The 21656-nt window shown below is 38.7% G+C and overlaps 1 protein-coding gene across 4 annotated transcripts in view; it reads left to right on the top strand.

The window, feature by feature from the left end:
- Nucleotides 1-12877, top strand: part of PCNX1 (pecanex 1) — a 226695-nt gene extending 213818 nt beyond the window's left edge. For all 4 annotated transcript variants that reach the window (XM_053601578.1, XM_053601581.1, XM_053601580.1 and 1 more), the window contains 5 exons: nucleotides 644-918; nucleotides 2940-3145; nucleotides 5759-6201; nucleotides 6885-7025; nucleotides 7221-12877. In XM_053601578.1, the coding sequence (XP_053457553.1) occupies nucleotides 644-918; nucleotides 2940-3145; nucleotides 5759-6201; nucleotides 6885-7025; nucleotides 7221-7361 (1206 nt within the window). In that variant the 3' untranslated portion in view covers nucleotides 7362-12877. The remainder of the gene's footprint in view (nucleotides 1-643; nucleotides 919-2939; nucleotides 3146-5758; nucleotides 6202-6884; nucleotides 7026-7220) is intronic.
- The last annotated feature ends 8779 nt before the right edge of the window (nucleotides 12878-21656 follow it).

The raw sequence follows: 21656 nt of genomic DNA, 5'->3' as shown, positions 1-21656 counted from the left end.
TTCAGCAGTCTTTCATCCATTATGTATCAGGTCGTCATGTCAATATATATGCGGTTTAGATAGCATCTGTTTGTAATTAAACATCTTTAGGAGGCTTAATCCCTGAATTGTTATCTTGATAGTTTGTATTAAGTAATTATTTTTACCTACATTATTTAATCAACCCCCAAATATCACATTCTTTCAACTCCAAGTAAGTAGAACCTCCACAATTGACCACCTCAAGTTGACCTGCACCACATGTACAGTAGGCCTAGTTCTATATGTTGACCAGTTTGTTGCAGTCCCTTGGATGATCAACTTACAGAAGTTCTACTATACTTGTTACTCTCATTTCTGTAAGAAAAAAAAAATCTACTATCTTGTTTACAAAATTCAGTGCTTTGCCAATTTGAAAAACCAAATGGGTGCCATCTTACTTGATACTTTGGCAACACAGAGCAGGGAAAGGAGCTCTGCAGGTGCTCACCATTTAACAACCTGCTGATGACAAAAGAGAACTGGCCTCACCCAAATGTGGCCTCCTGCTTCTCATGGTTGGATAGCGTAATGTCTTTCACATTCCTCCTGTATCCCTTTTTCCATTGCTATGAATGTTTTTGTTGGTCCTTTTCACCTAATTCCCATGTGTTCTGGTTTTCAGGTGAATAAGGAATGTGTCCGAGGTCTCTGGGCAGGGCAACAGCAGGAGCTGGTTTTTCTGCGTAACCGTAACCCAGAGAGAGGTAGCATCCAAAATGCAAAGCAAGCCTTGAGAAACATGATAAACTCATCCTGTGATCAACCTATTGGCTACCCCATCTTTGTCTCACCCCTGACAACTTCTTATTCTGACAGCCATGAACAACTCAAAGATATTCTTGGGGGACCCATCAGCTTGGGAAATATCAGAAACTTCATAGTGTCGACATGGCACAGGTAAGCCGTGGGGTTGCAGGTTTCAGTAGTGTGGTATCATGACCTGCTTCATTCAGGCAGTGTGCAATAGCGTCACCTGGGAAGCTTGCAGAAAAAATACAGATATCATGACACAATGTAAGCCTGTTATATCTGAACTTCAGGAAGTAGAATCTGAGCATTTTTATCTTCAAACTCTTACTAGATAAATCTAATGTACAACAGTGGTTAAGAACCTTTACTGAAGTGTCTAGCAGAATCTTGAATAGTTCCCTTTTCTCTGTTTTAATTTTTTTGTTGATTCTCTATTGCATATTGCCACAGTTAGAATGTGTGAGCCAACAAACAGAACACATTAAGAAAAAATTATAAGAAACGTGCATGCTGGTTTCTTTCTTTTATTTTAGCACCTATTCCTAAATAGTAGGGAATGCTGTACATGTTGAAACTTCTGGTTGTGTAGATCTCAAATCTACAGTGTTCTCAAGTGTTGATGTGAATTTTTTTCTCCATCTTTTGTTTAGTAAATTAGGATTTCTTATCTAAGAATATCATATTTTGATAGGAAAGAAAAACAGAATCTGGTGATTAGAGAAGAAGACTTTCAAATGGGCTTGCTGTCAATTCCTGTCCAAAAAGAAGAAAGAAAAGAAGCTAGGGAAGACTCCCCCCCACCCCCAAAAATCTACTGTGTTAGAACTTAAAGAAGTTCTTTCCTCTTAAGAGAAATGTCATAAAATAAGGTGTCAAGCTGTCTTCGTTTGCTTACTTAGCCTACATTTTAAAGGGGGAGGGGGACTCGGCACCTGTAGCACAGTGGTTACGGCATTAGCCACATATACTGAGGCTGGTGGATTGGAACCCAGCCCTGGCCAGCTAAACAACAATGATAACTGCACCAAAAAATAGCCGGGCGTTGTGGTGGGCGCCTGTAGTCCCAGCTACTTAGGAGGCTGAGGCAAGAGAATCACTTAAGCCCAAGAGTTTGAGGTTGCTGTGAGCTGTGACGCCACAGCATTCCACCCAGGGCAACAGCTTGAGATTCTGTCTCAAAAAAAAAGATAAATGATTGCAGCAGCTGTCCTCAGTATGCTGTAATAAATAGTATAGGTAAATTAGATTTCCAGGGGTTGTATACTTCCAATGTCACTGAACAGACACTGGCAAGAATTCTGTTTCTTGCTGTGATCTGAATGGGATTACTGTGTAATATACATTTCTTTATTATGATGCAGAAAAGATGATAGAGTATATAAAAGTGAAGTAGGTCAGAAAGATTTGAAATAGTTCAGTATAAAGAAGTAAATCGGAAAGATTTGAAGCAGTGCGTATAAGAAGGGTATAGTTTTTTTTGTTTGTTTGTTTTTATTGTTGGGGATTCATTGAGGGTACAATAAGCCAGTTACACTGATTGCAATTGTTAGGTAAAGTCCCTCTTGCAATCATGTCTTGCCCCCATAAAATGTGACACACACTAAGGCCCCACCCTCCTCCCTCCATCCCTCTTTCTGCTTCCCCCCCCATAACCTTAATTGTCATTAATTGTCCTCATATCAAGATTGAGTACATAGGATTCATGCTTCTCCATTCTTGTGATGCTTTACTAAGAATAATGTCTTCCACTTCCATCCAGGTTAATATGAAGGATGTAAAGTCTCCATTTTTTTTAATGGCTGAATAGTATTCCAGGGTATACATATACCACAGCTTGTTAATCCATTCCTGGGTTGGTGGGCATTTAGGCTGTTTCCACATTTTGGCAACGGTAAATTGAGCTGCAATAAACAGTCTAGTACAAGTGTCCTTATGATAAAAGGATTTTTTTCCTTCTGGGTAGATGCCCAGTAATGGGATTGCAGGATCGAATGGGAGGTCTAGAAGAAGGGTATAGTTTTAAGCCATTCAAATACAACATACATTCTTTTCCTAATGTTGATTGCACCATAAGGGTGAATATTAGTTTAGAATAGTTGGAAAAAGAATTGAATACTCATTTTGAGTCATTATGGGATAATGCTTCCTACTCTGGTGTTGGTTTCTAGGCTAAGGAAAGGTTGTGGAGCTGGGTGCAACAGTGGTGGCAATATCGAAGACTCCGACGCTGGAGCTGGGACTTCCTGCACAGCTACTAATGCCACGACTGCCAATGATCCGCACAGCGGCGTGTCCCAGGGAAGCACTGGGAATCCTGGGCAGGGAGCAGGAGCAGGACTCCATCCACCTGTCACATCTTACCCTCCTACACTAGGTAATCCTCCACTACTTGGAAATATTTTGTTTGATTCCCAGATGTATATTATTCCATTTGTTTATATTAAATATTTTTAATATATTATGCAGGGTATCCATAAAGTTCATGTGCAATTTAAAATAGACTACTTTTTTGTTATAGGATTATATACATATCATCCTTCTTAATTTGATATTTGGCATAAACATTCAAGGCATTAAGGATTTCTTGAAAACATTTGTAAAGGCTAATATATTTCAATATTATAATTTATTTAACTTCTCTCCTGTTGAACAATGACTTGGCTTCTTATAATGTTTTAATAATCTTTGTATGTAAATCTTTGTAAAGACTAGAGACTTTAAAAATGGAATCATTAGGTCAAAACTTACGCGAATAAAGCTCTTAATATATAATGCTGAAAAATCTTTCTGGAAAGTTTTATTTTTTCACCAGGTAGTACTCTCACCAGTCATGTATAGGAATACCCGTCTTAGATACTTCGACTAGCCTTGAGTGCTGTCACTTCCCACCTGTGCTCTCTGTAACTCAGAGGGGCAAGAGAAGGGCTGGCTTTTAATGTCATTGTTTGAATTTGCACGGCTCTAATACCAAAGATTGGGAATTTTTTTTTTTTTAATTGAGACAGTCTGACTTTGTCACACTTGGTAGAGCACTGTGGCATCATAGCTCACAGCAACTTCAAACTCTTGGGCTCAAGTGATTCTCTTGCCTCAGCCTCCCTAGTAGCTGGGATTACAGGCGCCTGCCACAAAGCCCAGCTATTTTTTTGTTTGTTTGTTTGTTTGTTTGTTTGTTTAATAGGCCCAGGCCAGGTTTGAACCCATCAGCTCGGGAGCATGTGGCCGGCACCCTAATCAATGAGCTACGGGCACCCAGTGAGATTGGGAGTTTTTAATGAGTTTATCAGCTGCTCCTCTCTCTGGAGTACCTATTTAAATACATGGTATCTTGCTTATTTTTCTATTTGGTTATCTTTTTCTTACTGATATTTTATATTTGGGATTTGAGCTTCGTCATTTTTCTGTACTGAAAATACCTTTTCCATTTTGTTCTTTGGCTTTTCATTTCCTTGCTATGAAAAACACTTGTCTTCTTACAATGAGAAGTTCTTAATTTTATTGTAGGACAGTGTTCCCTACCTGAGGGTCCTCAGAGTATACCTTTACTAATTTACCTTTGACGTGAGATCTATTGCACCTGGTGTGGTAGGAATGGGTTCCATCTGCTTCCATAGGGCTGGTCACTTGATCCATCCAGCATTGTCCTCGCCTCTCCTGCTTTGCGTGGATCAGTTGAAGTTCTGGGACATTTACTTAGGTTAAAAAAATGTACATACTCCAATGGAATTGGAATGAAGATTCTAAATAGATATGTGATCAACATTTTGAATGTTCTTTTTATACTTCTAAGTGAAAGCCTTAAATTTTCATTGTACTTTTTTCCAAATATATTTTTTGCTTTTATATTTATTAGGGGCTCCTTTTATTTTCAATTAAAAAGTACACGTAGCTGCGTTTTCAATATAATTAATAGTTGTTTTCTAAGCTTTACCTTACTCTTATGAGTCTGGAAATGACGAGTGTGAATAATCCTATCAAGCCACTTGAGAAAGGCTGCAGCTGCCGGCTATTCAGCATCCCTGATAACTCGTATTATTAGTAATCCCGAGTATGGCACCTGTTGTGTCTCCCTCCGCAGTGCAGCCTGCTGCTGTAGTAGGTTGAAAGGGCAGCAGTTACAGAGTAATTACATAGCGCACCACAGAGTGGGTCCTTAATAAGGTTTTTTTCTTTAATCACAAATGAAAATTGTAAATATTTATGGTATACAACGTCAAGTTTTGATAAATGAATACACTGCAAAATGATTAAATTTGACAAGTTAACATATCCACCACCTTATGTACTTATTTTTTGTGTTAGGAGTATTTTAGATGTACTCACTTAGCAATTCTCCAGCATGCAACACATTATTCATACTGTATAATAGGTTTCCGGAGCTAACGCCTCCTCACTGGAACCTGGTGCCCTCTGCCAGCAGCTCCCCATTTTTCCCTTCCCTGCCCCTGGCCCTGAAAGCAGCCGCCATTCAGCTTTCAGCTTTTGTGAGGCTGACTTTTTTAGATTTCAAATGAGTGAAATCATACATTTTTTTTTATTTTTTAATTGTAATAAACACCTCACTGATATTCAGTTTGCAGTATTTCTTAGCAAATATTTCTGTCTCGTTTTCATAAGATATTTAATTATGATGTGTTCTTTAGAAGTATTCTTGTCATTCTGAAATATTTCTGTGAAAGATGATTTTAGGATTTATTGCAACCTAAATCTAGATGTTTGCTGTAAAATATTTAATTATGTCTTTCTTATGCCCCAGAATTTGAATTTTTAAAAATTTGAACAAGTAAAAATTAAATTTTAAAAACCACATAAGAAAACAAATCTCAGATGTCTATTTCTTGTTAACTTCAGAAGTTTTAGATATAAATATTAAGCTCTATCCTTTCACCAAGTAAATGCTTAAGCGAGAAAGTCTTAGAAACGACAAAACAGAAGCCTCATCTTTGAGCCATCCCACATTGAGTGCTGTTGCTGTTTCTCCTTGTAGGCACCAGCCACAGCTCCCACTCTGTGCAGTCAAGCCTGGTCCGACAGTCCCCTGCCCGGGCCTCAGTCGCCAGCCAGTCTTCCTACTGCTACAGCAGCCGGCATTCGTCCCTCCGCATGTCCACCACGGGATTTGTGCCTTGTCGGCGCTCTTCCACCAGTCAGATATCCCTTCGAAACTTGCCGTCATCTATCCAGTCCCGCCTGTCAATGGTGAACCAGATGGAGCCCTCCATTCAGAGCGGTGTGGCCTGCATGCAGCATGGCCTCCCTTCCTCCAGCAGCTCCAGCCAGAGCATCCCAGCCTGCAAACATCACGCTCTTGTGGGCTTTCTCGGGACAGAGGGAGGTCAGAATGGTGCCAGTGATGCACAGCCAGGCAGCACCTTGAGTCCTCCCAGTAACTCACATCCCAGAAAGGGGGAGGTGATCTACAGAGTCCAAGTGAGTAAGCCTAGAGGTCATCTTGTGCTGTTTTTATTCTTGTTGAATGAAGGACTCTTGTGAAACATCTTATCTTAGTCCAAAGACTAGACTATTCCTGAATGCTGAAAAAATTAAGTTTTTGCCTGCTTAAACCTGAAAGCAGGCCAGGCACAGCGGCTTCTGCCTATAATACTGGCATTTGGGGAGGATCACTTGAGTCTAGGAGTTTGAGATCAGCCTAAGGAACATAATGAGACCTTATCTCTACAAAAAATAAGAAAATTAGTCAAGCATGGTATTGGATGCCTTAGTCCCAGCTATTTGGGGGGCTGAGCCAGGAGGATTCCTTGTACCTAGGAATTTGAGCTTACAGCAAGCTTTGATGACACCACTGCACTGTAGCCAAGGCAACAGAGCAAGGCCTTGTCTCAAGCAACAGCAATAAAAATAAGACCAAAAACCTGAAAACAAGCAGTTTTTGCTTTGGTAATATTGTTCCTGATTCAGCCATTGTAGTAAAGTCTTCCAGTAGGCTAAAAAGCATTCAGGAGGTGGCTCTTTAGATATTTTTTTACTCCATTATAGGAATAAGAAACTTAAGACAGAAAGAGTCCTGTGAAAGAAACTTTGTTAGAGAGTATATAATTTTTAATTAGCAAGAAAAAATGAGTTGAAATGATTCATGTTTATTTATAATATAGATTGTGGATCCCACTCAAATTCTGGAAGGGATCAACCTCTCAAAAAGGAAAGAACTTCAGTGGCCTGATGAGGGAATTCGGTTAAAAGCTGGGAGAAATAGCTGGAAAGACTGGAGTCCTCAGGAGGGCATGGAAGGCCACGTGAGTCCTTTTACGAAGCTAACTGTCTAGGGAGTGACTTTTTTGTAGTCTGGCTTGTGTGCATGGTTTTAATGGCTTTATGTATTTACACTTTATTCTTAAAATTACTGCCTTGAATTCTCCGGGAGGGATAAGAGTTTGTGAGTACATGCAGGGTTTCTAGCACTGACTTCTTGTTTTCTTCTATATCATCAGGTTATTCACCGATGGGTGCCTTGCAGCAGAGATCCAGGAACTAGATCCCACATCGACAAGGCAGTGCTTCTGGTCCAGATTGATGATAAATACGTGACTGTCATTGAAACTGGGGTACTAGAACTTGGGGCTGAAGTGTGAGCCAGTGTTTTGAAACTGCACGTTTCTTTTTCCCTCTCGATTCCAAGACGCTGGAAAAAAGAGAGGAGCAATTGGAAGACGCCTGCAGGCATCAGGTTGACGCCTGTGGGAGAGACCTGAAAACAGTGAGCTCCATTCAGCTCCTCTCTGTTGCCATTCACCCTGACTCCTGGCACTGTCTCCATCTCCAAATAAAGCTGAAATATTTTTTTAAGTTAGCTGCCGAGAAAAGATTTTGCATGAAGGATAAAATTCTGTTAAAATACATCCTTTACAAAAGTTTTTCCTATGCATTGCCTATGCTTTAAATCAACAAACTCTTCATTTCTAACTATGATCTCATATTTTTCTAATTTCTTTGCCAAAAATAATTGCCATGTTTTGTCACAGAACATGAAATCCATCTACCTTGATTTTTAAAAACAGACCAGTGTAAAAATGTTCAGTTTGACATATAGCAGTATAAAAGTTTAATGTACAGTAAAAGAGACTATGAACAGACATAGATTTATCTTATTCCTTGAGCGCTAAAAACTTTAATGAAAAAAAACTGCACTAATTTTTTACAACAATGCACTAAAGTCTGAGATTTCTCAGAACATTTATTTATATATAAAATAAAATACCATTATTTAAATTGCCTTTGGAATTAACCCCTCCCCCTTCCTTGTAAACGTAGGTAGCAGAAACTGCACTGCTCATTTTTCTCTTATAGTCTGTACTTTACGCTGGTACGTTGGATGTTTTCTTTACAGTAAATATGAAATCTCAAGATACTCATAGCTTCATCATTGACGTTTCCCAGAGCTGCCAGTCAGTGACTCAGTCCCATGAACACCACTGCCAGCCACTGTGTCCCCAGTTCAGACGGAGCAGCTCTGCGGGGGTCAGTTCTGGAAAGAAAACACTTCAGCTTTTCAAAGAAGAAGATGAACATCCAGGAATTTAAAGAAAGGAGCAATTGCCTTTTATTTATTTTTCAGAATTCCTAGTTCTCAAAGATATTTACGTGCAGTTCAGTTAATCAAGTAAACTTTTTTCAAACACAGTTCTCCAAATGGTGCAGTTGTTATTGTGGCAACCCTCCTTAATAACTCTGCTTTTTATTTTCTATCCCCTTCTTTTTCTATTACTTGAATTTTATTTCCTGTAATTTATAGTGTGTAGCTATAATCTGAAATATTTATAACTGTGAAATTGACTTAATTCCTATGTTGCAGAACTTAAATTTTATTGGGTTTTTTTTTTTAAGCATGTATTCAGGGAACTATATTACTCAGATTTACAATTGGGTTACCTAGGAACTGCAGTTTAATTTGCAACTTAGCATTTTTTAAATCCTTAAAAAAAATTTCCATTTTGGTATGAAATTCCAAAGAAAATTGTGCATCTTCTGTGAGCATTTAGGAGCAGCCATCTTTCTACCCCCTGTGAATAGAAAATAAAAAGAGTCAGGTAAAGTTAATTTTAATAATTTATTTAATCCAGTATATCCAAAGTATTACTATTTCAGTATGTGACAGACATTAGCCAGATTTCAAGACTCAGTAGCAAGGAGTGCCTCGCAGGCACCATGTGGACAGCACACGTTTAAAGGATTTTCTGAAGAGAGGACAGAAGAGAGAAGCTCTTTTTCCTCCTCATTGTGATGTGGATCTCACGGTATAGGGAACCATTGCAGTGGAAGGAATGAGAACGGGGAGAGTAAATAGCTAATGTACAAATGCATTTCCTCTTCAAAACCTATTTGTTTTCTTTTTATTCTAAGTTAAAATGTTTGTGGTCATTCAGAACCTAACGTGCCTTGTGTCAATGTTTCTGTAGACTTCACGCTTTGCAAAATTTACTGTTTAAAAGTATTTGTCAAGGGCGGCGCCTGTGGCTCAGTGAGTAGGGCGCCGGCCCCATATGCCGAGGGTGGCGGGTTCAAACCCAGCCCCGGCCAAACTGCAACAAAAAAATAGCCGGGCGTTGTGGCGGGCGCCTGTAGTCCCAGCTACTCGGGAGGCTGAGGCAGGAGAATCGCGTAAGCCCAAGAGTTAGAGGTTGCTGTGAGCCATGTGACGCCACGGCACTCTACCCGAGGGCGGTACAGTGAGACTCGGTCTCTACAAAAAAAAAAAAAAGTATTCGTCAAATGATTTATTGAACCTTTATACAAAGGTCCCCTTTCTAAATTGACCATTTAAAAATGTATTTTCTGGTACTGTCATATTCTGTATTTGCTTCATTTGGGCAAATCTACAGTATGCCATTAAAGCTCAGTGTTCTTTTTGTTTTGTTGAATTTTTTTCCTGAAACAGAATATATCATCTATCCATCTGCATAGATAATATTTTTTAAATATTCTCAAAGGAACTATATCCTCTGCCGCTTGTTCCCTTTCTAAAGTGAATATGATCTTTTCATGGTCGTTGCCTAGATAGGTGCGGCCTTTTCAATCTTAGATAGAAGATAATTCATTTTCCTACACAGAAGAAAAAAAAATCTGAACTTCAGCTGATTTAATCAGAAGGAGCAAATTTTTTTATCAATACTAGCTCCTCTTCCAAAAAAAAAATTGTTAAGCACATCATATACTCTGAAAAAGTCAGATTTAAAATGTAAAGTTAGATTTTCTATGAAGCATACCTCTTGATTTTGGGTAGCAATTGATAGACATTCTTCTCAAAACAAGTTGAATTCTGTTATTATATAACTCTTAGTAAATTTATAAATTAGAAACCCTAAGAAAAGCCCTGTTATTTTTAAAGTCTAAAGCTGATAGCCTTTTACAAATCATAATACTTTTCTAATAATTATATCAGGGGAAATGATAATTAAAGAAAGGTTTGTGTCTTAAGAATAATTTGATCTAAATTATTTTAAAAGAAACAATTTAATGAAAATTAATTGGTCATATTCCTCCCCACCTTACCCCAAGAACAGTGACCTACTTGTTTTGATTCTCTGCTATACGGTTTTCAGTAATGTACAAAACTCCAGTATACATTAATGTCTTTAGTTTATAATTGCCAAAATTCTGACTTCCATAATTTGAAGGTAAAGAGATACAAATTAAAATGGTAGCTTTTTATTTCCTTTAAATAGAGTTGCATGATTGAAATTTTTCTTGTTTGATTTTTGTTTTCCTTTCATTCAGTAGCAGAAAACATTTGAGATCCTAATTAAGCTTTTACTTAATCTTTCAATCAGTACCTTGATGTGAAGTTTATTTTTACATCATTTGCAACAGTAGATAAAACTTTTAAGTGTTGACTTTTTCCTAAAGAGCTTTAATGTTTCCGAGACTCTAGATTAATATAAGATGTTAATATTTAAGAAACCTGGGGAGATGTTAATATTTAAGATGATGAGGCAGTGTGTATATCTTTTAAGACACTTAGAGATTAATTACTTTTAGGAAATTAGTGAACAGACTTAATCAGCATTCTGCCTTCTTTGGTTTTTTATTACTGGATGATTAAATTCCATTAGATCATAAGTATTTTGAAAAATACTTCAAGTATATTTGAAATACTTCCAATTTTTGAAACAGAAGTAGTCGGACAATGTTCCTGTCCTAAGTGAAACACAAAAAATTACTCTGTGCATTAAATGTCAGGCAATGAAAATGCGAGTTTTTATGTAGAAAACTATAACTCATTAAGACGTATTTTTCTTTTTAGATTAGTTTAATTTTCTGTCTCATATCCTTGTATAAGAACCAGCCTCACATCTAAGCAAAGGTGACTTAGCCTTAATAAAGGCCACGTTGGTTCTGAGCAGCACCCTCCCACCTCTGTGTAGCCGGTCTTTGGTGGGTGTGGGATTGAGTCATTAGTCCAGAACTGGGGCTTTTTAAACTTAGGAGTCACATAGCTAACTTTCAAACATCCTTCCTCCTAAGTAAATCTGTGACTTGAGGAAAAGGTTCTATTAATTTTGTGTGAGAATTATTTGAATTTATGTTTCCTAGCTAGTAAACTATAAACTGCTGTCCAGGTTACTTTTATATTTATTTTAATTTAAGCCCTCAGTATCCATTCTCATTCTTTTTCACAAGTGTAATGTAATCACATAAAGTTACTTCGTCTGGACACAGACCTGGTTATTTTTTTTTTCTTTTGATATGATACATTGTTCAGAGGAGATACAAAATATCCCTTTTTATTCTAGAGGCTTTTCCTTTAAGATAAATGAAGAGAATAATATCAGTCAAGGTTAAGATGGTGCATGAAACTGTTAATGGACTTTGAACTTTCTGTTTCAGTCTCGTGTGACATACTGTTACCAGTCTGAAGGAAGAGGAAAATTAGATACTAGACAGCATAAATTTTAATATGACATTGAAAATGTATAGCTTTTTAAAATCAAGTATTTAAAAAAACCAATCTTTCTTTTTCTTCATTTGCTAAAAAATCTGGTTTATACACCCCCGGGGCTTCTTATTTTAAATTATTAAATGTTTAGGTTAAGAATTGTGATGGGAAAGGAATTCATTATATACAAATAGATCTGGTAGGATATATGAGTGGAATATTAATATTGCTTGAAACAGAAGTATATTTTCTGCTTTGAATCATTTCACCAAAGTCATCTGTCTAGAATTCTGTAAGAATAAATAAGAATTTCTCTTTATTGCTTATAAACTACATTTTCTTCCTGAATTAGGGTAAATAACGTCTGTACTGAACTATAACTGAACTTCATAATCTGCCATTTGTGGAATCAACATAATATTCTTTGGGGAAACGAGAGCTGATTGTCACTGCACGGTTATATGGCAACTTTGTTCTAAGACTTATACCTATTATATAGGATTATACCTTTTTTGCTGTGCCTCAGCTCTGTACCTGGCAGTTTCTGATTCAGCAGAGCCAAGCTAGAAGGAACTAAGGTCATCTAGCTCTGTGGTGGGGATGGACGCCTGGATGTTCCTGTGCAGAGGCGCTGACACCTTGGGTTCAGAACAGAGCGGTAGAAGAGAATGAGACGGCTGCTCCAGATGACTCTTGGGTTTAGTGTACTTGTGGTTTAACAAGATTTTTTATATATCAAGCTTGATTCTACAACCAAAATACTAGAAACGACGGGAGGGAGAGTCATGTCTGCTTTTGCTTTTTAAAAGCTTATAGTTTTAAGTAAAAGTAAATTATAAAAACTGATTACTTTAACCCTGTACAAGTCTGACGATGAGCTCTGCATGAGGAAATGGAAGGAGAAGTGTTAAAAATGATTCTAGTGAGGTGATGTGAAGAAGGAAAGTGGATTTTCCTTTCCTGATCGTGGGCTCTGGAAAGTAGTCATTGCCTTTACCAGCATTCAGTATGAACCAGAGATCGAGGATCTATGTACTCGCGTGTGTCTTGAGAGTGTGTGTGTGAGAGAGTGTCATTCTAAACAGCTTGTAAATACTGTAATTGTTTAAAATGGAAATAACAGCTGAGGTGTTTTTTTGGCAAATATATTGCATCAAAAATACAGTATTGACAGTGGATAAAATACTACGGAAATAAATTTTTTTTTCATTTTGCCTTCTGTCCATTTTTGTCAAATTAAAAAAAATTAGAGTATTTTATATTAAGTTCTCTATGGACTTTTCCTAAAGCATGGCTCTGAAATAATTTTAAACACGAACTCTGGCCTGTAAAGATGTAATTCAGCTTATAGATCAGAAATGTACATATTTATTTCATGTTTATAAAGAAGATCTCTTTCACACTTGGTAGAAAGATTGTACCTTCTGAATTGATCTGAGTGTTACACTTTAATGATATAATAGTAGGTGGAACATGTAGGATGATAAAATGTGTGTGTTCAAATGCACACTAAATTACAATACAAAGGATGGAAAGAACATTTGGATTGTGGTCATCAAAATCAGGAAAGTAGTAATTCGTTTATTATACTTGGGATGTGTACTGACCCAGTGATTTCACATAATAATACCTAAAGAAAATGCAAACTGATTCACGATGAAAGTAGACACACTCTTAATTAAATCACACATTAAGACTTCAGCACATAGTTACAGGCAGAATCAGCAGGTGTGGATTATTTGCCTTTTGCATCCGAGTCCCATGCAGTTGGCCTTCTGTCTTCTGGGATCACAGTGCCATCACTGGAAACATGGTGTATTTAGTCTTAATGGGTAGAATTTCTCTCCAGTGACAGAAAAACATGCTGGTTAAATGAAACACATCTTCCCTGTGTAAGTTGCAATCGTCTTACAGCCAGAGATTCAAAGGACTGTTGACATGAAATTTGGGTCCCATGAAACTTCCTACTTATTCTTAAATAACTGCAGTTTAATTAGGATTTTTTTTCCTTAAGGACCCCAAAATATTTTGCTGACATGTTAGCAAACAAATCTCATCATGTAGGTGCATTTCCCAGGAGAGGGTAGAAAGCAGCACTGTTTGAAGTAAGGGTAGGACTAGACAGTGGTCTCTGGGGTATCTAGTCAGCACTTACCATTCAGAATATTTATTCTTGGGTGGCACCTGTGGCTCAAAGGACTAAGGCACTGGCCCCATATGCTGGAGGTGGTGGGTTCAAACCCAGCCCCAGCCAAAAACTGCAAAAAAAGAATATTTATTCTTCTCCATATATGCTTATCAAAGGCACCTTAAAATCTTGAAAAATACAATTTGATGCAAGAGAATGCCTAGGTTGCTTGGTAATTTCTTAAGATGTGTATTAACAGAACGTAGCCAGAGATGAATCCGTCTTGTCTGGAAGATTTTAAAGAAAACATTTCAGTGCCTAGTAAGCTGTGTAAAGAGGGATAACTCATCCTATAGTCCAGGGGGGTTTTTTTGCTTCTGAGAACACTGTTCATGGATATATTAGCCCACATAAGAATATTCCAGGGCCAGGAATGGTGGCCCACACCTGTAATCCTAGCACTCTGGGAGGCCAAGGCAGGTGGATTGCTTGAGCTCACAAGTTCAAGACCAGCCTGTACAAAAGTGAGACCCCATTCCTACTAAAAATAGAAAAACTGAGGCAAGAGGGTTGCTTGAGCCCGAGTTGGAGGTTGCTGTGAGCTGTGATGCCAGGGCACTCTACCAAGGGTGACAGCTTGAGACTCTGTCTCAAAAACAAAAACAAAACGCCATGGGCGGCACCTGTGGCGCAGGCCCCATATGCCGGGGCTGGCAGGTTCAAACCCAGCCCTGACCAAAAACTGTGTGCGCGCGCGCGCGCACACACACACACACACACACACACACACAACCTCCAGCTCTCTGGTCCCATCTTGAAGCCAATATTCTTCACCCGTCTTTACCAGGTGAAGCCAACAACCCAGCATAGCACTGAACTTAAGCACTGGGTGTTCATAACTGGTGCTAATAATTGAAATCTCATCATATTGAGTATTACCCTTAACAAATATGAAGTGACCATTCTTATCCTTCCTTACTTTTGTTTGTTTAAAGCCTATTGAATCTGCAAATAGAATTACAACACCTGCTTTTTTCTGATTTCCATTTGCCTGAAATATGGACGACCATCCTTTCACCCTGAGTCTATATTTATCTTTTAAGGTAACATGAGATTCTTGTATGCAGCAAATATCTGGCCTGAGTTTTTATATCCAGTCAGCCAACCTGTGCCTCTTTAAAGGACAGTTTAAACCATTCACATTAATGGAGAATATTGATAAGCCTGATAAAATTTTGAGTATTAAGTTTTTCAAAAGTCCAGTGGACATTTTTAATCGTTTCACAGCTGTGGAAGTTGGAGTTTGATCAAAAGTTTCTGAGTGAGTTTACTTTTGTGGTAGAGGATTGTGCTGGTCATTATGGAGGATAGGTCTGAGAATGTCCTGAAGAGTGGTTTGGTTATAGCAAATTTCTTCAACATATGAATGTCATTAAAGTATTTAATTTCTCCATCATAAACGAAACACAGCCCTGGCCAAAAACTTCAAAAAAAAAAACTGCTGAAAAAAAAAAGAAAGAAAGATATTCAGTTTAGCTGGATACAGGATCCTGGGTTGAAAGTTATTTTGTTTTAGGAGATTAAAAGTCGATGACCACCCTCTTCTGGCTTGAAAAGTTTCAGCAGAGAGATCTGCAGTCATTCTAATATTCTTTCCTTTGTAGTTATGGTTTTCTTACGTCTGGCTGCTTTCAGAATTTTCTCCTTCATATTAACTTCAGTGAAGTTAATTATGATGTACCTGAGGGATGTCTTATTCGGGATGAGTTGTGCTGGGGTTCTGAAACTGTCTGCTATCTGAATTTCAGAATCTCTTGGCATGTCTGGAAAATTCTCTTTCATAATTTCATGGAGAAGAGCCTCTGTGCCTTGCGAAGCCATTTTGTCACTTTCAGGGATTATATTAGCCTTCTTCGAATTATCCCAGAGCTCTCTGAGAGAATGATCCATTTTTGCTCTCCATTTCTCTTCCTCTTTAAGAGTTTGGGAGCATTCAAAAGCTTTGTCTTCAAGGTCAGAAATCCTTTCTTCTGCTTGCTCCACTCTGTTATTGAGGGATTCTACTGTATTTTTCAGATCTTTGAGGGCTGCAAATTCTTGCTTCAATGTGTCAAAATCTTTGGAGATTTTGTCTTTAAATTTGTTGAATTCTTGAGACAACTTTTGAATTGCTCCTTGAATTTCTAATTCCACCTTTTCCTCCATTCTATTAATCTTGTTTGCAATCCAAATTCTGAATTCGATTTCTGACTTCTTGGTCATCTGTTTATGAATGGGATTTTCAGTTACGTCTGCCATATCTTTCCTTGGGGGGGCGTTGATCTACTCTGGTTATTCATGTTACCAGGGTTTTTCTGCTGAATCCGCCCCATGATTATTTTACACCATTTGACTAGATGAGTGGATAAAGAAAAGTTGGGGTGCAGGGCTCCAGGAGTAGTGATTAACCAGCCCTTTGCCCAAGAGCTGGGACTAGTGTCTGTACCTTTTCCCTGGAGCTTTGCCAAGAACCTGTACAGTGCTACAGCCTGAGACACTGGGGACCTGTTTGGTGTCGTGGGGCTAAGTGGCTCTGTCTTGTTTTCAGTTGGTCTCTGTCCAACCCTAATGAATCAGTTACTCTGGGTTGAAGTCTCAGCTGTGGAGAAATACCAGCAATTAAGTCATCCCGCCCACACAGGCAACAATTGGAAAAGAAAAATCAAACCTTCCTACAACCACACACCCAGGGTACCACTTGGATGGTCCTCGGGTGATTGGCCCGGTTCAAGAGGTCCAAATCAATTGTCTTAGTCAGTACATGTCTCAGCTGGGAGAGTTTAAAAGGTCTCTGGCAGCTAGATCACAGGGTTCTGCTGACAACTCAAGTATGACTTGCTCTGGTGCTCCGTGAGGTCAGGAGGACCCACCCAGCAAATAGATTATTCTGGTTGGTGCCTCCTTCCCTACCTTGCACCTCTGTCACACCCAGTCACTGATAATCCTGCAGCACTATGACCCAGTTGCCTCCAATGAGCAGATACTCCAGGGGTTTGCACCTGCCTGAATCACAGGGAGATCTATGTCTCCTCAGCCAGGCTGCTGCTCTCTGGGGGAGGTGAGGGCTGACAACCTAGGGTGCTTAATGGAGGCTGGGGTTGTTCGCTCAGTTCTAGCCCCACCTCTGATTGATGTTAGTGACAGAACAGAACCATTCGCAGAATTTGTTTCTGTCCTGGCTATCTTCCCCTGCAGAAGAGAGGCTGTTAGAGTTCACAGAACCTGTACCTCAGGCCCTGTCTGTGCTGCTGCCTGGTCTCAATGCCATTTGTATTCCAGCAGCACTCGGTTAGCTGTCAGTTCCAGCCTCTGGCTGCCCTCCTTTGTCTGGGCTAATGATCCCCTGAGGGCTGGGTGCATCTTAGGCTCAGTAAAGCAGTCCTCTGGGTCAGCTCCACCTTGGGAATCTGCCGGCTTTGAGCATGTGTTTTCTAGTCCCCGCGCTCCACCCAGGCTGATACAGCCTCAGGTAAACCCTTTACTCACAGGGCCTGTGTTTTGGTCCAGTGGCTGCCACTGGAGAAGATGCCTGGCCTACTCTGGTTGCACAGGGACAGGGGGTGTGACTCCAGAATATCCACGGGTGAGCCCTATTATTGCCAAAAACAGCTGCTGCTCTGCGCCTCGGGGCACTGCTGCTCCTGTGTGGTTCCCTCTCAGCCGACTGTCCTCTGCTCACTCCCGTGCTGCAGAATCAGCACTGACCAGCAGCAGTCCATGCTCTGTCCATACCTCTCGAGAAAATACCCAAGAATCTGGACTCCTAGGGGAGTCCAGACCTCAGAGTGAGAGTGGAGGGGAGTGCTGGGTCTCAGAATTGCAGGTAGAGAATATATACAGTTTTATACAGTTTTATGCCTGGCAGGAGAGCACCATGGCACCCTAGTAGGGGAAGTAAGTCCAGTTTTTAGAGGGTCTCTCCCGTGGGATATAATGGGAGGACTTTTGAACTCTGCTCATTTGTTTATGGGGTATTCTGAGCTGTTCTCATGGGGTATGGGACTCCCATCCACTTGGTGATGGATTTTGTACCTTTGGGGTCATAGCTTGCCTCAGCGGGGTTGATGTGCATTCTTCAACCTTCTCTCTTGGCGCAGCTCTAATCTGCCAGGTTACTTGCTAAATTTCTGTCCTTTAACTCTCCTTCTGGATGGGAGCCTCTATGGAAAGCTGGATTCAGTCAGCCATCTTGCCTCCGCCCATCTTCCTTATAATTTTCTTAATTCTTTTCTCTAGCTTATTTTTTTGTTAAAATACAGTATATAATATTAACACATATATAAAATAATTATTACTTGACTGCTTAATGTGATCAGTAAGGCTTCTGGTCAACTGTACACTATTAGTAGTTACGTTTTGGAGGAGTCAGAAGTTATAAGTGGATTTTTAACTATGTGGTTGCTGGTGCTAATTATTGAAATTATTATTATTATTCAATTATTAATTCAAATGTATTAGCAAGAAAAGAACAAGTGATCCCATCTCAGGGTGGGCAAGGAACTTGAAGAGAAACTTCTCTGAAGAAGACAGGTGCACAGCCTACAACAGACATAAGAAAAAATGCTCATCATTTTTAATCATCAGAGAAATACAAATCAAAACTACTTTGAGATATCATCTAACTCTAGTAAGATTAGCCCATATCACAAAATCCCAAGACCAGAGATGTTGGCGTGGATGTGGAGAAAAGGGAACACTTCTACACTGCTGGTGGGAATGCAAATTCATATGTTCCCTTTGGAAAGATGTTTGGAGAACACTTAGAGATCTAAAAATAGACCTGCCATTCAATCCTATAATTCCTCTGCTGGGCATATACCCAGAAGACCAAAAATCACATCATAACAAAGATATTTGTACCAGAATGTTTATTGCAGCCCAATTCATAATTGCTAAGTCATGAAAAAAGCCCAAGTGCCCATCGATCCACAAATGGATTAATAAATTGTGGTATACATACACCATGGAATATTATGCAGCCTTAAAGAAAGATGGAGACTTTACCTCTTTCATGTTTACATGGATGGAGCTGGAACATATTCTTCTTAGTAAAGTATCTCATGAATGGAAGAAAAAGTATCCAATGCACTCAGCCCTACTATGAAACTAATTTATGGCTTTCATATGAAAGCTATAACCTAGTTATAACCTAAGAATATGGGGAAGGGGGAGAGGGAGGGCAGGGGAAGGGTGATTGTTGGGATTACACCTGCGGTGCATCTTACAAGGGTACATGTGAAACTTAGTAAATGTAGAATACAAATGTCTTAACACAATAACTAAAGGCTATGTTAATCAGTGTGATGAAAATATGTCAAATGGTATATAAAAACCAGTGTATGGTGTCCCATGATCGCATTAATGTACACAGCTATGATTTAATAATAAAAAATAAAATAAATAAAATGTAAATATATAGCAAGGTCATAATGTTGTATATCATGTACAAATGTTTTCATGAAACAAGTAATAAATCAGATTTCAATGTCAATGAAGAAAAAAATTAGTGTCTTCTGTTACAAGTTAGTTTTATCACTTATCTACTGGTGTTAAATATACAGTACTTAATAAATAAACATCTCTTCCACTGGAAAAAACAAAAGAAAAAAATTATAAAGAAGAGAAAATACATTTGCTGTTCATTAAGGGGAAGTGGATCATTATAAAGGGTTTCATCCTCATGGTGTTCATGTTGAGGGGGCTGAGGAGGGGTGGGTCTTGCTGTCTCAGGAGTGGAAAGGGCCAAATAAAAACTGCATGTAAGTTAACCGTGCACCTGAAACCTGTGTCGCACAGGGTCGACTGTACTATTAACCAGTACACTGCCACACATACTTCTCAGTTGTACTCAATCCTAATGCAATGTGCCGCAAACACTGCAGGGGTAATCCGGCAGCGTAGGACACACGTCTAAAGGTGCCCCTTCCCTTAAACAGAACACGAATTTGTCTAGCTAATAGATTTGGGAGAGAATTCTTTTGTACAGTTGCAATGTGAAACAGCATTTCTTTAACATTAGAGTTCTGTAATACTGATTTACTCGGGATGTTTACAGTTGCTAGAAAAAATCGGCATGCTGCAACTGGAGGGTAGACTGGGCTTTCGGAGTCAGTGTGTTCCGTCATCCAGCAGGTATGTTTGTAATTGTCTCTATGCTACCTTCTGATATTGGCTTCCTTTTCCGGAAAGAGCCAGCTGTAAGTAGTTGTGGCCCCAATTCCGTGCACACCATCATCCAGAGAGAGAAAAACCACTGTCTGTTACCTCCTGTGAGAGGAAGGATTGCTCAGCACGTTTCTCCTTGTATCTCATCAGTATAAGATTAGACATATGCAAGATCATTAAAATGTTCCATGCCCTGATTTTCTAAACCAATCACTGGCAAGAGAAATAGAATTGCCACCATTAGCTCTGACAAACCAAAATCCAGCCATTCCCCATTCTGTTACGTGAGTTGCACACAGTACGTGCAAAGGAGTTGACCACAATGTCCACAGCAGATCCATACGTGGCCTTTGAGTATTGTTCTCAAGAAACAGCTATTCAGACTGCCTTAGAAATAAGGATTTCTTCTAGGGTGCAACTATAGCAGACCTGGAACAAATTCTACAGAAACCGAGATAGACACAGGTCCGGATTTTTGCTCGCTCTCCTTCAGGAGCTGCCTTATGTATCTCATGACACTTAAGCTTTTCTCCATGTAAATTATTTCTTTCTTTGGATAATTGGGAAAAAATTGCCAGTGACCACATGGCCCTGGAGTTTTCTTTAGGAAAAGGCTTTTAATTGTGGATTCAGTTTCTGTAAGGACCTCCCACATTTCCTGTTTGTTTTGGTAAGCTGTATTTTTCTAGGACTGCAGTTCTTAAACTTTTTGGTCTCAAGATAACTTTACACTTAAAAATTATTGAATACTCTCAAATACCTTTTGTTTATGTGGTTTGGATATACTAATATTTATTGCATTAGAAATTAAAACACATTTTAAAGATTATTTCTAAATGAATAATAAGCTCATTACATATTAATATTTTTATTTAAAATAAAAGAAGTTAAAAAGAAACTATTAGACATTTCAACTATCTTTACATATACCCTGTAACATTATGTGGTTTAGTTGAAGTATACGAAGAAAACCTGGCCTTATACATGTATATATGTAGTTGGAAAAGACGGGAGTATTTTAATAGCCATTTTTGCATAATTGTGGCTATTCTTGATTTGATACTGCACTAAAATTTGACAAATGGTAGTTTCTTAAAGGGTAATTGCAACATAGAATCCCTTTTGTCCTGGGTTACATTAAAATCCATTGGTTTATCTTACTTGGAGTGGATCTTTCACCAGTGTGTAATTTTGTAGTATTATTTATTAGTCATTTAGAAAACATCAGTTTCCTGACTTACGCAGATTTTCTAAATGTTGACACATTTCATTATACAACATAAAATATGGCACTGGTTCATATCAGCATTGATCTAATCAGGTACTTCTTTACTGGGAAGCTTCCTGGCAGATATAAGTTGTTTTAAATTATAATTTTTGCATGAAATCTGAAGTTTTGCTATTGGAAACAAATATTGTCAATTGTTTTTCTTGAAGCAACAAGCTCCCTTCATTTTTGAGAAAAAGTCTATTAAATAATCTAAGGTCTGAATGATTATAATTTGTCTTTCAGTCATTCAAATAAAAATGGCATTCCATAAAAAAAGAGAGTAGCTCAGATCATAACTTAATTACACAAGGGCTTTTCTTTGAGAAAACGAAACTTCCATAAACTGAAAAAGTTCTTTGTGCATAATTCCCATTTTGCCACATAGAATGTTA

The sequence above is a fragment of the Nycticebus coucang genome, chromosome 9 (genome assembly GCF_027406575.1).
Source record: "Nycticebus coucang isolate mNycCou1 chromosome 9, mNycCou1.pri, whole genome shotgun sequence".
In the NCBI taxonomy this organism is placed as follows: domain Eukaryota; kingdom Metazoa; phylum Chordata; class Mammalia; order Primates; family Lorisidae; genus Nycticebus; species Nycticebus coucang.
The sequence above is the reverse complement of the archived record's forward strand: the minus strand, read 5'-3'. Positions and strand labels throughout refer to the sequence as shown.